Below are 15923 nucleotides of genomic sequence, written 5' to 3'. Positions count from 1 at the left end.
CTCAGTATTGTAAGGAAGTATCGCCTTCCTTCAAATGGAGATCTAGATTCAATAATATTTTTATCAAAATCTTCAATAATATTTTTATCAAAATCTAAAATCTATTCAAAAACCAAAAATTAATGTTTTAAGAATTCAACAAGATGATTCTGAAATTCACATGAAAGATTAAAAAGCCCAGAATAACCAAGGCACTCTTAAAAAAATAACCATTAGTTAGTGATAGAGACTGGAAACTATACTATCAAGATGTTTACAATTATGTAATATGTAAATAGGGAATAGATAAGATGCGGGGATAGATGACATTACTAGGGCAACATGGCGGAGCTTCTAGGCACAGATCTCTGGAAAGAACAGAGATGACAACACAAATGCCTGGGAAAGAGGACTGTTTTATAAAAGGTACAGAAAACTGTCTAGCCATATGGGAAAGAAGAAAACAGATCTATACCACACACCTTATACAAAAGTAAATTACACATGGCTTAAGTACTTAAATGTTAAGGCAGAACTTTAAATTTAAATATATATATAAAAATAATTCTTATCATTTCAAGGTAGGAGAGGGGTTCCTAAAAGTACTAGTCATAAGAGAAATGACTAATAAATCTAACTACATTGAAATTACAAACTTTCAGTCAACAGCTTTCATAAAGAAATTCAAAAGGCAAGGCACGAACTAGAAGATACTTACAATGATAAAACTGGTGGAGTAGAATACAGAATATATAAAGAATTCTTACAAGTAAATAAGAAAAAGGGGCAACCTCAGAAAAATAGGTAAAAGACATGACTGGGCATTTTACAGAGAGGAAAACTTGAGTATTTCATAAATATGAAAGATGATAAAGCTCATAAGTGATTAAAATGAAAATAGGAACAAGTAACATTTTATTCCCAACCTATCGGTATCTTACTTGAGGTGGGAGGGAGTTATCTTGATATCTGATCAAAATGGTATCTTACTTGGGGGTGTGGCAGTTTAAACTCAGTTCAGTGAGTTTAAATGTCTGTAGCGACCAGGAGAACAATTGGCATTGTCTAATACAGTTGAATATGTGCCAGCAATTCCACTCCTACACATACACCCTTGGAAAGATCTTGCACATATACACCAAGATATATACAAAAAAGGAACGATCACAGCAGCATAGCTCACAGAGGCAAAAACTGGAAACCAGGCAAATGTCTGCCAATAAAAGAATATCCAAATAAACTCTGTTTTCCTGTCACAGTAGATTTTAAGCCAATATAAAAATGAATGAATAACACAACTGAACTGAGCCTGAATGAATCCCAGAGTCAATATATTGAGTGAGAAAAAAAGTCATCGATGACATACTGTGTATCATCACATGAGCCGCAAAAACAAGCAAAACTAAATAAGTCACCTCACACATGTGGCAAATTCATATGTTTCAAACAGGTGAATGAGAAAACTAAAATTCAGAGTACAGGGCAGTGAAACATGGGCAGGCTGAAAGGTATGGACAGTGTTCCGATTTTAAAGCTGAATGTGAGGCTCATGGTGCTTCCTTTGTCTTATAAATTATACATATAGAATTCTTCTGTAAGTCTCAAATGTATATAATGAGTAGTTTTTCAATAAAAAGGAAAATCTTAATTTTTAAAAAGAAAAGGGAATGTTTGTAATTATAAACAGCTTTCATTTTATTGTACTGTAGTGGGAGTTCTAAAATTGGTACTATTGACATTTATAGATAAGTATACACATAAAGAATGGCTTCCCCTAACACCCCCACCCAATTCATGATATGTCATAGAAAGCAGAGTTTCTGGAAAGCTTCTACCTGATTGGACCAACATAATGTCAGAAAATCCTATCTTAGATTGAAGTACTGTATTCAAAGGAATAGCAGGCTGCTTCAGAATTTCAAATTCTCACCTTTTAATGATTCATGTATCGTTAGAGCCAGAAGGAACTTGGACAATGTCTGGCCTATGCTTCTCACTTTACTGATGAGCAATTTGAGACTTTCAAAGGGGAAGTGACTTTCTCAAGCATGGAGATGGCCAGGTGCAGGGCTTCCGGTCTTAGTGTAACCCTGACTTCTCCAAAACAATGGATGGCCTTGTTCCCACAGGCTGGTTTCCTTAGCAATACACATTGACAAGAGGGAACCAGGGGATGAGAGAAGCCTGAATCTTACAGAGCAGCAGCAGAGTTGGCTGCTACATGTCTGTCTCGGCAGTAAAGATGGTGGGGCGGGGGTGGGGGTGGAGGAGGGAACCGTGCTCAAGAAGTAATGGAAAGAAGAAACCGTGAAGCAGGGAACAGATCACACCTAGCCAAGGAATCCCAACGAATAGACACGATGAAGGGCAGTGTAGGAGTCATCTGTAGGATCTGTGACTTCAAACGAATCAGAATAAATGAACGAGAACATTAATTTCAGTTGGATCCAAAATGGGTAATGAGCTTAGGCCACACCTCCTTGACCACAGGAGTGCTGGTAACAGAGAGTGGGCCCTCGGCTCCTACAGCACCATGCCCTGCAGCTCTGGGGGATCTGGGTAGAGTAGCAGAGAGCACAGTCATCTAAGCCCACGGCTGAACAGAAATAAGGAGGACAAGGTGCCTGGGTGGCTCAGTGGGTTAAAGCCTCTGCCTTCGGCTCAGGTCATGATCTTAGGGTCCTGGGATCGAGCCCCGCATCAGGCTCTCTGCTCAGCAGAAAGCCTGCTTCCCTCTCTCTCTCTCTGCCTGCCTCTCTGCCTACTTGTGATCTCTTCCTGTCAAATAAATAAATAAAATCTTAAAAAAAAGAGAGAGAAAGAGAAATAAGGAGGACACTCTAAGTGAGATTTGAACAGAAAATTGAGACTGCTTTTGATAGAGTAAGACACAGCATGGTTCAAAATAGTTATAACTAATTCCCACACAGAGATGAATAAAAACTCACCCGGACTTTTTTTATTGAACACAATGTTGCTTGGCATCCTACAATCTGAATAAGTTTACAAAGAAGGTGTCTAGCTGTGTCAATTTAATAATTCTTATATGTATATCCTTAAAAATCAACTTTAAAGGCCAGATGGAAAGGTCCTGAATCTAAGATTCAGGGTCTGGAGCTCTGAACATCCTCAACAGATAACTGGTCATGGTCCCAGCCAACTACAGTATCTCCAAGAGAGTGTCAGTGTTTCTTGGAGTCACCTAGTCTGGTGGCCACAGGAGGCAACTGGACACTGAACTGTGGCTAGTCCCAACTGAGATGTAGGCTTTGAAAATGCGGACTTTCAAAGACTTAGTATACCAAAAAATAAAAATAAAAATAAAACACCTCATTAACAATTTTTCAAAATGACTGAATGTTGAAGTGATAATTTTGTGGATATACTGGGTTACATAAAACATACTAATATAATAATTCCACCTGCTTCTTTTTACTTTTCTTTATTTCTTTTAATGTGGCTACAGGAGAATTTCAAATTACACCTGTGGTCCGTCTTCTATTTCTGCTGGGCAGTGCTATGTTAGGGACTAGGGTTTTCTACATATCACATTCCAATCATCCCGGTTTTCAATTCCACAGTCACCATAAGGACTGTGGAAATAATGTTCCTCTATGTAACTTGAAAAGTCTCTTTGCTTAGCATTCAGGTGTGTGGCTCAGTCAGTCATCAGGGAAAAGGCAGCCACTTGGCCCAGGGTTCTAAGAGCACAGCTGACTTGTAAAACTTCACAGCATCAGCGCATGGGCCCCCTGCTGATGGCAGTCATTGCATTATATCCCGAATGCAATTAACTCAACATTTTTCTTCAACTTTTGCTGTTGTGCTCAGTTCTGCACCATGAGAGAAACAGCTGTTCAAAAACCTATAAAAATGATTAGTATTTATTCAATAAATCATTATGTGTCAGGTGCAGTAAGAAGCTAACAGTAAATGCCATTATGAAATCCAAAGAAACCTACAAGATATTCTTAAGCATTTGGCCTTTCAGCAGTTTTTGCATAACTTTTGATTCCATTTCACTTCTAAGCAAAGGAAAGTTAACACACAAGACTACTGCATGACTTTCAAAGTTAGGAAGTACAGGATACCCAATAAGGAGGAAAAGAAAATGTTTTAAGAAATGAATTATATTACTAAGGAAAAGAAAATGTTGTAAGATAGAAATGAATCAATTACTAAGTCAGCTTAGTAATTTAGCACCTGGCAGATTTATCTATTTACTTAGCAAATGTTTGGAGGATTTGGGAATATAAGAACAACCTTTAAGGTTTATTGAATGCCTGCATCACTGTCCTGGACATTAGGTAGAGGTTTTTATTGTTGTTTTTTTAAAAAAACACAAGTTAATCTCTTGAAAGAAACTGTCACCACATGTCTGATAGGATAGTTCACATCAGATGGGACAAGGTATTAGTTTTGTTTCTGCCATGTTTCAGACTCTGAGAAATGTCCTTAACTAAGGTTACAATGGATATGATCTCCATCCTGAGAACTAGAAAGAATCTCCAAATGGATTAGCTGAAAAAATGAAAACTAGGTATTTTTTACATAAATCAAAATAAAGTTTCTCTCTGTTGTAAGCATTTTGATTATCATATATGGTAATACTTTTCCTAGAGCTCCCCAATCCAGATAAAGAACAAAGATACAGACTATGAAATCCCTGGGCTAAGGATGGTAGGATCAGCAAGATCCTCAAAAATACCTCTGTAACTTCATGGAGCCAACACAAAGAGAATAACTGAGGTGTGGATCCAAAGCCTGAAATACTATACTGGGATCCCCTGGTGTCACTCAGAATAGGCAAAATTATGCTTCTGTACCTGACAACCCCCAAACCTTAGAGCAATGAAAGTTTATTTGCAGCTCATGTGACGTGCCCATCTTGGGGCCCAGGTCCTCATCCTCCTCACCCAGGGACCTGACTCCACCACCTGCAATGTTGTTTGGCATCACTGATAAAGAACGGGGGAAGATGGGGCGTTGCACACTGGATGACCAACGTACATGGTACTTCTGCTCACATTTCCTGGGTAAAGTCAGTCTCAAGGCCACATCTAACTTCAAGATAATGGAGAAGTAACAATCCTACTGATTGTCATAAGGAAACAAGATGGTTAAATTGGTGAGGAGCTATAATGTTCTCAGTCCTCTACCCCTAAGTTTCTTGTAATACGAGAGCAAAGTTCTTATAATTTAGACCAGTTTTAGACAAGGCTGTCCGTCTACTGCAGCCAAAACCATTTAACTGAGATATCAGAATACCCAATTCTCAAGCCAGAGAACAATGAACAAAATGAATTCTATATTCAGCAAAACACTTTTCAAATATGAAAGAGCAATTTAAGACATTCCCAAATAAATAAAAACTGAGATACTTGGTCACTCGCAAATAGATAGAAGGACATCTGACTGTGACTCAAATCCACATGAAAAATTCGAGTTCTGGTATAGGTCATTACATAGGTATATATAAAAGACAGCATAAATGTATTTTCTGTTTGTAACTTTTTTTCCATCATATTTTAAAGACAGTTGCATGAAGCAATAATTATAAATCTGTGTTGATGGTCATACAGTATATAAAATGTGATTTATGTGACAATAACAGCACAAAAGGGGAAAGGGATAGAGTTATATAGGGATGAAGGTTTTGTATTCTATTGTAATTAAATTGATATTAATCCAAGCTAGATCTTTAAAAATTAAGATATTAGTTCTAATTCTCAGGGTAACCACTAAGGGAATAACTAAAAATGTATATATACTAAAAGAAACAATAAGGGATATTGAATTAGTACACTAGAAAATACAAAAGAAAAACACACAAAAGAAGACAGTAATTAAAGAATAAACTAACAAAAAGTGATTAAAAAACAAATAAGAAAGGAGACATAAATTCTAACTTATAAGTAACTATATTTAATAATTGGCAGAATAGATTATACAAATGATCCAAATATATGCTGTCTACTGGAGACACACTTTAGATTCAGACCCAAATTGTTTAAAGGTAAAAAAAAGATGGGCAAAGATATAGCATGCAAACAGAAACCAAAAGAGAGATAGAATGGCTATACTAAAACATTATCCTAGAGACAAAGGAAAATATTTTATAATGAAAGAGAACCAATCCCTCAAGAAGATATAATAATATCAACTTACATACACCTAACAACAGAGTCCCAAAACTCATGTGGCAAAAACAGAATTAAAAGGAGAAAGAGACAGTTCAATAATAATAGTAGTTGGAGACTTGAATACCCCACTTTCAATAAAAAACAGAACCTCTAAGCAGATGATAAATAAGGAACTAGAAGACTAGAACAACTGTTATTTCTGGAGAAGACAAAATAGATTGTAGGGACACCGAACTGGATATAACAAATACATCATTAAAAGAAGACCTCTGAGAAGATGGTATTAAAGGCAGTTTTGAAGAAATTGATTTAAAGATTAAGTCATTTATTAAAAAAAGGAATTAAGTCATTTGTTGAAAACTCTTAAAAAGAAACTAAACGTAAGTCAAATTAAGTGATAAAACAACCTATGCACTTAAAGATCATATTAAAAGTCTCTCGACTGAGAGAACCTCATTGCAATTAGAAAAAACAAATTAGAAAGAAGCCAAAGCTCCTGTAGAAACTTCAAAGCTCCTGTAGAAACTTTCTGTACTGCTTCAAGAAAACAGAATACATTTTCACCAAATATCCAATTTAGAGTTAATCTACCTCATAAAGACAGAGGAGGATCTTTTCAAGGTAAATGAAAAGATCAGTCATAACTGTAAAGAACTGGATACCTGAAAAAGTCAAGCCAAATTTTTTTCAGAAAATTTTGGAAGAAAGCTTCTTACCAAAGTGGTTTATATCCCATGAGCAAAAAGCTGATGATAATAGGTTGAGGCTTCTGCTGGGTGAAGGAAACCTCAATAACTTAAAAGAAAATGCATACAATCAAGATAAAAAGCTTTTTGCACGCCAAAGAAACAGTCAACAAAACCAAAAGACAACTGAAGAACAGGAGACGATATTTGCAAATGATGTATCATATAAGGGTAGTATCCAAAATCTATAAGGAACTTACCAAACTCAACACCCAAGGAACAAATAATCCAATCAAGAAATGGGCAGAAGACATAAACAGACATTTCTCCAAAGATGTGCAAATGGCCAACAGACACATGAAAAAGTGCTCCACATCACTCAGCATCAGGGAAATACAAATCAAAACCACAGGGAGATACCACCTCACACCAGTCAGAATGGCTAAAATTAACAAGTCAGGAACTGACAGGTGTTGGCGAGGATGCCAAGAAGGGAACCCTCCTACACTGTTGGTGGGAATGCAAGCTGGGAAAGCCACTCTGGAAAACAGTATGGAGATTCCTCAAAAATTTGAAAATAGAGCTACCCTACAACCTCGCAATTATACTACTGGGTATTTACCCTAAAGATACAAATGTAGTGATACAAAGGGGCCCATGCATCCCAATATTTATAGCAGCAATGTCCACAATAGCCAAACTATGGAAAGAGCCTAGATGTTCATCAACAGATGAATGGATAAAGAAGATATGGTAGATACATACAATGGAGTACTATGCAGCCATCAAAACCATGAAATCTTGCCATTTGCAACAACATGGATGGAACTAGAGGGTACTATGCTAAGCAAAATCAGTCAATCAGAGAAAGACAATTACCACATGATCTCACTCACATGAGGAAATTGAGAGGCAGGGTGGGAGGGGGGTTGTAGGGGAAGGGAGGGAAAAATGAAACAAGACGGGACAGGAGAGGGAGCCAAACCATAAGAGACTCTTAATCTCAGGAAACAAACCAAAGGTTGCTGGAGGGAAGGAGGGTGGGGGAATGAATGGGATGGCTGGGTTATGGAAACTAGGGAGGGTATGTGCTGTGGTGAGTGTTGTGAAGTGTGTAAGGCTGATGATTTACAGACCTGTACCCCTGAAGCAAATAATACATTATATGGTAATAAAATAAATAAATTTTAAAAATGCATGCAATAGCCAAAAAAATGATAAAGAAGAATTTAAGCATTTCAAAAGTATATTTACATCCTGATGTTTCAAATGGGGCATCTGGCAGAGGCTCAAGAAGACCACCTAAGCATCCTCTGGTGAAGAGACTTCCAAGGAAGGATGAGCATGAGGCTGTGACCTTGTATGGATCCAGGCCCAGGGCCTCATGCAGACCAGATGCCACTACCACCTCCTCCCTAGGAAGACAGGGGCAGGATTCCTCCAGCAGTGTATCCCCGTCATGTCACAGAAGGTTTTCCACATGAATAAGACATCGCTTATCCTGATGCTTCTGGTGCTGACAGATCCCCAGAACCTTCTTTTGGTCCAACCCTCCCACTTGAATGTGGCATCCCTAGCCTAAGCTTCAGTTCTGTGAGTCCCAGGGGATGATTCCTGAGAGAAGGGTCTCCTGTCCTTCCCCTTATTCTGAAAACTGAGGATGAATCTCCCCAGAAACTGCTTTACTAAGGAACTTTCCTGACCATGCCCATCTTCCACAGGCAACAAAAAAATGTCTGTACACTAAGCACTGACATGATACTAAGCAATAAACACTAAGTCATCATGTAAGGTGGCAATGGCATAGAAACAGAATGAGAGACGAATGGGACAAAGAGACAGTGCCCAGAACATACCCACGTCTACTTGGGAACTTAATATACAATAAGTGTCACCATAAATCTATGAGAGAAGGATGGATTTTTAGCAACTGAGGTTAAGAAAGTGGCTCATTCTGAGGAGATCCCTACTTAATAGCAGAAAAGATGGACTCCACATGACTTAAAGAGCCAAACATGAAAGTGAAAACAATATATTTAATAGAACAAAGAGTAGAAGAATGAATGTCTTTGTGTGACTTAGGGCATGGGAAGGACTGCTTCCTTCAAATTAGCAAAAAAAAAAAAAAAAAAAAAAAAAAAGATGCCAACTCATTAAAAAATGGGCAATGGATCTAAAGAGGGAGCTTTCTAAAAGAGGAAACTCAAAAGGCTCACGAACATAGTGAAGATTCTCAGACTCATTAGTTACCCAGGGAAATGTAAATCATGACAAGAATGACATTACACTTGCTACCTAAGAGACTTGGCAAAATGTAGAAGACTGGTAATGCCAAGGGTTGGGAGGAATACAGGAAGATGCATGACTGTGGGAATGAGACAAACAAAGTCATCTGGAGACTAATCAGTCAAATGTGTAAAGGCACACCCTCCACCCCATGAGCTCCATTTCTGGGTAGACAACCGAAAACAGTAACACATAGGTAGGTCCAGAAGCAGACATGGATGATGGTGTTCTCTATGCTGTAGTTCCTAGCCAGGAGGAGCAGGGCTTGGGGCCGGGAGTACTTTATAATTCATTGCAATCATGGACTAGAAGTACACTAATATGAATGAGTCATAAAGAGTGTTAGTGAGAAAAGTGAAACAGGAATGAAGTATAAAATACCATTTATAGTAAGTCATGTATATGGGTGTGTGTGTGTGTGTGTGTGTATCCCAAAATGATAGTACACATTCTAGAACACTTACAGATTAAAAGATATGTAGAGAATACATTGAATGGTGGCTCAAGGGCAGAGGTGAGGGACGAACAGATAGGGGTGAGAACAGAAAGACAGAAGAGAATAGCAACAGGCTCACATGGGAAAACGACCATGATAGGCTAGGAATTAAGAAGTGGGACTCATTCAACTTTAATTAGCACCTCAGATTTTTCACAAAAAAATATTGCAAAGTAAAATTCCATCACATGGCTATGCAGTTCAATATAACTCCTGTAAGCTCTTAAAACTAGTATCTTCACTTAAACAGGATAATGTCAGCAACTTAGGACATTACTCAGTTAAGTCTACTGTTCTGAGAATCTAATTATACCTCAGTTTCTAGACATAAGACAAAATATTGTCAAAGGGAATTAAACAAAAGAAATGGATTTATCAATTCACAGGGCTGCAAACTGCTGAGACCTAGAACTAAAAGTCAGACACATACGAGCTATGGAGCACAGCTGCTGCATTGGGCTGTGAGACACAGCAGTAACATGAGGTCATGAGGTTGGAAAAAGATGTTTTTTTTAAAGATTTTATTTATTTATTTGACAGACAGAGATCACAAGTAGGCAGAGAGGCAGGCAAAGAGAGAGAGAGAGGAGGAAGCAGGTTCCCCGCTAAGCAGACAGCCTGACGAGAGACTCGATCCCAGGATCCTGGGATCATGACCTGAGCCAAATGCAGAGGCATTAAACCACTGAGCCACCCAGGCGCCCGGAAAAACAATTTTTTAAATTTATTTTTATTTGACAGTGACACAGAGAGAGAGCACAAGTAGGCAGAGCAGCGGGCAGAGAGAGAGGGAGAAGCAGGCTCTCCACCAAGCAGGGAGCCCAATGTGGGACTCAATCCCGGGACTCCTGATCATGACCTGAGCTGAAGGCAGTCGCTTAACCAACTGAGCCACCCAGGCATCCCTGGAAAAAGATTCTTAAACACCCTGAAATGCCCAGTATTTTGGAGACTTGGCCTAGAAACAAAGTCTGGGATTCTGACCAGCATAGCCATCCACATAACATGTTGGTGAGTCTTTTTACAACAGAATATGAGGAACCCAGGTAGATTTAAAACACAGGTGGATGCTTTGGCGTTGCAGATGCTTTGGGTTTCATAATGTAGGTTTAGCAGTTATGAACTGGCCCGGAGCTTGTATAGGAGGAAAATTAGTGAAAAAATGTCCGTATCCTAGCCTCAGACCCACACAAATTCTGCTGCTGTCTCCTTTATCTGCAGAAGCCCATGTGACAGAGCTAAGAAAAACTCCTTCCTCCACTGAGACATCTACCTTCAGCTCTTTGGTAAATTGTTCCCAACAATCAAAAGAGACACAACAGCAACGAAACAAAACAAAAGAAAATCTCTTCCCCTCTCTTACTACTCCTTTCTAAAATTTTCCTCTAGTTCATCCAAACCCACTTCCCTGCCTTTGAGGGCATAGCCCGACTCCTGACTTCTAGCCTCCACCAGCATTTTCCATGTTTTCTATATCGTGGAAATAGTGTGCCCGGCCAAGAACGTTTAAAAGACATGAACGTTGCCGAAGTATCTTAATTCAAAATGTCTTTAATTTTGAGAAATCTTCAAGACACTGAAAAGGAGATATCAGAAGTTCAAAACGGAGATGGGAAGTCATTTAGGCAATTCATGCGACGTGTCAAATTCTGTTAGTAGTCTATTCAATGGATTTGTCTTCCCGATCTTCTTAGGGTTTTACCATTTGCCTTGTGGCCACGCAGGGTACAAAGTACAGAAACACATTGTTTCTGTAAGACTCTGGGATAAACTTTTCCCCAACTCTAAAGCGTTTCGCTCTAGAGAACACGAGGTCACATACAGAGATGTTACCGTCTCTGAGAGAATCAACAGTCTGTGACTCCACTTGTAAGGAGGAGACGAGTAAATCTTCATTGATTAGAGGTGTTTGCCAGAAAAAACACTGTCTCTTCAGGTGTGAACAATGGACACTCTATCATCTCTTGTTGCCCCAGCTGGTAAGGTCAAAACTAAATTCTATGGCAACTTAACTCATCTCAGACTCTGGTACATTCAGTTCTCGGTGTTTTGTGGGGAGGGAGAAAATAGGGATGTGTTTTTGTAGCAAAAGTCCCTGCATGGATCTTAGTGGGATTCATCTGAGTATTCGGGCTTGCCAGAGGGTCTTGGGGAGGAGAGGAGAAGGGAAGAGCCATGAAGAGTGTCATTCCATGAAGAACTGAGGTGGTGCTGAGAAGGAAGTGGAAGGGAAGTGGACAAATTGGTTCCGTGATGATGTGTCAACAATAACAAGGCCCTTTAGGCCCTGTGATCTCTGACCCTACGAACATTCCTTTGAGTTCTAGTGCTAGGGACAATTCTTAATCTACTGAGCTTACATTCATTCTTTCTAATGAATTTTGGTGAGCCATGCATCATAGAAAAGGAAGGAAAACTGAATTTGTAAGACTTTATATATAAAGGAACTCCATTTTTACATATGGAAAGTCAGATTTCTTGAGAAAACCAATTCATGTATGACATAATTATGTTCCTTTACAAAGTGACTTTTTACTTTCAGAATATAAAAGATAACTAAAATTAATCTAACTCTATCTTGTCATGATTTTAGTTTGCAACTAGAATATTGCAGTTACAGTTTCTAACAAGTTACACCACTAAATTGTTACCTTTCCTTTGTCTTCTGGTCAAAGAGCAGGCATAAAATTATATTCTCTTCACTGGCTTAGGACTTGAAAAATCTGATTGAAAATTATAGTAAGATATTTAAAAGATACAGCTTCATCTAAATTTTTTATGTTGTGGGGATGAATGATTTTCAAAATATGTTTAAAAACTCTTCCTATCCCCTGGAGCTCATAGAAAGTACGAAGAAAATTGAGATGACCAACTGGGTTGCTTTATTACTATCAATTAATTACACCAGCTAAAAAAGAAAATGAAATATTCACACCAAGTACATTCACTAACATAAATGTGTTTGTGGCGAAGAGTTAGGATTACATGTTCATGTTGGACAGGGGTGGAAACAGAATTGGCAGTCATAGAAGTTGACTTCTTTTACACTTGGTAGCTTTGGACATCCTTCCTAAGGAGTTCATTTGCTTTATTAGTAGGGGACATTTTTGGCTTTGACCATATCTGGGGGCTCTGAGGTAGTTAAAGGATATTTATAGGATCTCAGTAATTAGGACCCTCATGCAAATTATTTACAGCAAACCCGATGCTGTTGGGGGAATCTCCAGCCGCTGCCTGGCCCTTAGGCCTAAACGTCCTTGCAGTCACCTCTGGGTGGGTGTGGCACACCTTCTGGGCAATGAAAGGGCAGGATGGGGTTTGTATCCATGCATGTGGGCTACATGCTTCCCTGAAACCTTGAGGAGAGGCTATCCTACAATATGATCTCCAAAAACTGTCTGCAGTAAGAACGTAAGATCTATGTTATGAGATGAAGCGGAATTTTTCAAAGGCCCAGAACATAAGGGTGTTTCCAAGTTTTTCAAAGGTTGAGAAAGAACAAACATGAGATGATGAATAACATGCTCCGCTCGAACTCTTTTTGGGAGCCCGCTTTTGGACATATTATCATACATATTATTAGCCATGCAAACAGACTTCCCTACCTCCAGTTTTCAAAAAGACTATCTGATTCTGTTTTAGTGATGTTAGATGCTATTACTTATTATCCTTTAATCAGTCAATCAATCAATAAGTTATAAGAGCATTTAAATATCCAATCTTACTTTTATCTGGACAATTTTAACTTCATCAAAGCTTATATTGGTAAGAGATTTCTTTGTCTGGCCTCTCCGGTGTCCAAATTTACACTTATTTCTCATCACTTGTTCGTCATCTTCTATGGGTCTCCGAACATATTTAAAGCGATCTTTGAGAGCTCGTTTCCATAAAAACTGCATAAATTAATAGAACAGGACAGTTAATCTTCAAGGGGACTGGAATAATCCCATATAAACAATGAAATCTTTATCACTTTTGGATTGAAGTTATTTTCACATCACAGTAATAGAAATAATAGAACTATCCTTCCACTCACCTTCATGATGGTCTTGTGATACTTCTATAAAAGCTATAATCCCTAAATCATAACTAAGGAAACAGACTCAGAAAAATAAAAATATTTCGCCAATGCCCCCTAGTTATTGAGTGAACATACTAGCTCTTCAATCTGGCTTTTCTGATTTCCAAAATTGGATGTTTCCTACCACACTTTGCTGTCTCCACAACACATTTCACTCTTCCACTGGGATCTAGAGAAGGACTGATACTGTCTTATGCTTATATGGATGGATGCATTTTCTTAAAAACAATGTTTCTGTCATCCCTTGAAATTCACGTTGGTGAATACTGTTGGCATTCATTCATCTACATATTTGTAGAGCATCTACTGTTTCAAACACAAAGACCAGGATCTTGCCCTGGGAGGGAGAGAGCATAGGTAGACCCCATCTAGCAGAGGGATGAGTAATTTAAATTCAGAAAGAAAAGTTTTATAAGTGTTATAACAGGGGAAGAGACAGCATTATCTTACACTGTGTTGTAAGCCTTCCTGAAGGAGGTACACCTAAGCTGAGATTTAGATGTTAAGGTTAGAAAACAAATGGTGTGGGGGGCGGGCAATAGAAACAGCACTGGGAAATGCCAGGTAGGGGGAAGCGTGGATAGAAGTTCCAGATAAAGCAGTTTGTGTCGTGGAGCAGAGGGATAGCCTGTGCCACTTGGTGAGCTGCCAAGAGCTGTGCATGGCTGGAACATGGAGTTTAAGATGGGCCAGAAACTAAGGCAGGAGAGAGAAGCCAGTGCCATCCTGAAAGGCACGGTGACCCCATAACGGAGCTGTGCTGCAACTGAGAAACAGATCTTTTTAAACCTCTCTCTGTGGAGAGACTACATCAGTATCTCAGAGGAACCTTCATCCTTGGTTCTTCCTCTAAAGCAGTGGTTCTCAAACTTTAACCCAAATCACAGTTCCTGGAGGACCTGTTAAAACACAGGTTGCTGAGGCTGCTTCAGAGCCACTGGATGGGAAGGTCAAGGATAGGGCTGAGAATCTGCATTTCTTACAGGTTCCCAGGTGATGCTGATGCTGCTGGCCCAGACCCTCGGGATTCTGATTTCGTTGGTCTGAGCAGAGCTGGGATGTCTGTATTTTTCAAGGCTTTATAGATAATCCAGCCACAGAGCCAGGCTAGGAAGTCCTCCTAGGCCACTAGAGAGAGGAGACCAGATGGTCAGGTCTGGGCTCTGGAAGAATCTGTCTGCCATGTGGTGTTTGCGACATCAAAGACATGGGCAACAGCTGAGGGACACAACCAGGCTTTCTCAACAAACCAACACCATCTTCCTCTGCTGGGCCTTTGGTTCTGGCCTGGAAAGCTCTATCCCTCTCCTCTCTGGCCCTGCTGGTATCTAGTTAACTCTTGCTCTGCCTCCAGAGCTCAGCTCTTGTCCTCTGGTTATCGGCTCTCACCATTCCTGGTCTGTACTTACCACAAGGGGAGTTTACCTTCATGTGTGTGATGTGTTTCTGCTTCTGAGCTTTTCTATTTTGTTCTTTTCATTCTTCCTCTCTCCATTCTCCCCCACTTGCTTGCTAGCTTCCTTCCCTCCTCCCCCTCCTTCCTTCCCTCTTTATTTCCTTTCCTTTCACTTATATATAAGCACAAGAAGACAGGCTCATGTCTGCACAGGGTCTGCTGCATCTGGGAAACTATAAATATTGGATGTCTTGTGTCAGTCCTCTGTGAGGTAGAGGGACCCACGCGTGGAAGCAACAGACTAGAATCAAGATTCTGAGTCTTGGCCTTGCTTGCTCAGGACCTCACTTACTTCTAAAACCCTGAGTCTCAGGGCTGCTTCTCAGTCCCTCGACTTCCTTGTCGTGCCATATGCCTGAAGAGGCCCAAGAGTCGGTGATTTGGGGCACCTCTTCTAAGCTGTTTCCTCATGGGCAAATGAGAATGCCACTGAGGTCATATCGGTACTGTCTGGCACTTAAATTCTTCCATTCCTTCTTCTCTGGCATAAGTCTCTAGAAGAGTCATGCTCTACCCTTCAGAAGAGGGATGGACATTGGGGGACCCAGGGTCTAGGACGAGTGTGTCTTAGCTAAGAAATCAGCAAGTAACTCGTCAGTCTTAGTTTCTTCAACTATAAAATGGAACAACAAGCCCAGTCCTGTCCACTGACATGATCGCTCCTCATGGAAGTGATTTGTAAACCAGAATGCTGTTCATAAACACTTCCGCGGCCCCACAGAGGACTGCTGTGGGCGGAGGCTGGCAGGCGGCTAAGACTCTGACGAAGCTCCTCGGTATGGGTGAGTCAGAGACG

At 39.7% G+C, this 15923-nt stretch overlaps 1 protein-coding gene across 6 annotated transcripts in view; it reads right to left on the bottom strand.

The window, feature by feature from the left end:
* The window catches only part of SAMD3 (sterile alpha motif domain containing 3), a 56732-nt gene that overhangs the window by 12095 nt on the left and 28714 nt on the right, over positions 1–15923 (bottom strand). For all 6 annotated transcript variants that reach the window (XM_059177570.1, XM_059177571.1, XM_059177569.1 and 3 more), the window contains one exon: positions 13316–13483. In XM_059177570.1, coding sequence (XP_059033553.1) covers positions 13316–13483 — 168 coding nt within the window. The remainder of the gene's footprint in view (positions 1–13315; positions 13484–15923) is intronic.

Source organism: Mustela lutreola, chromosome 6, assembly GCF_030435805.1.
Source record: "Mustela lutreola isolate mMusLut2 chromosome 6, mMusLut2.pri, whole genome shotgun sequence".
In the NCBI taxonomy this organism is placed as follows: domain Eukaryota; kingdom Metazoa; phylum Chordata; class Mammalia; order Carnivora; family Mustelidae; genus Mustela; species Mustela lutreola.
This window is presented reverse-complemented; position numbering and strand designations above follow the sequence as displayed.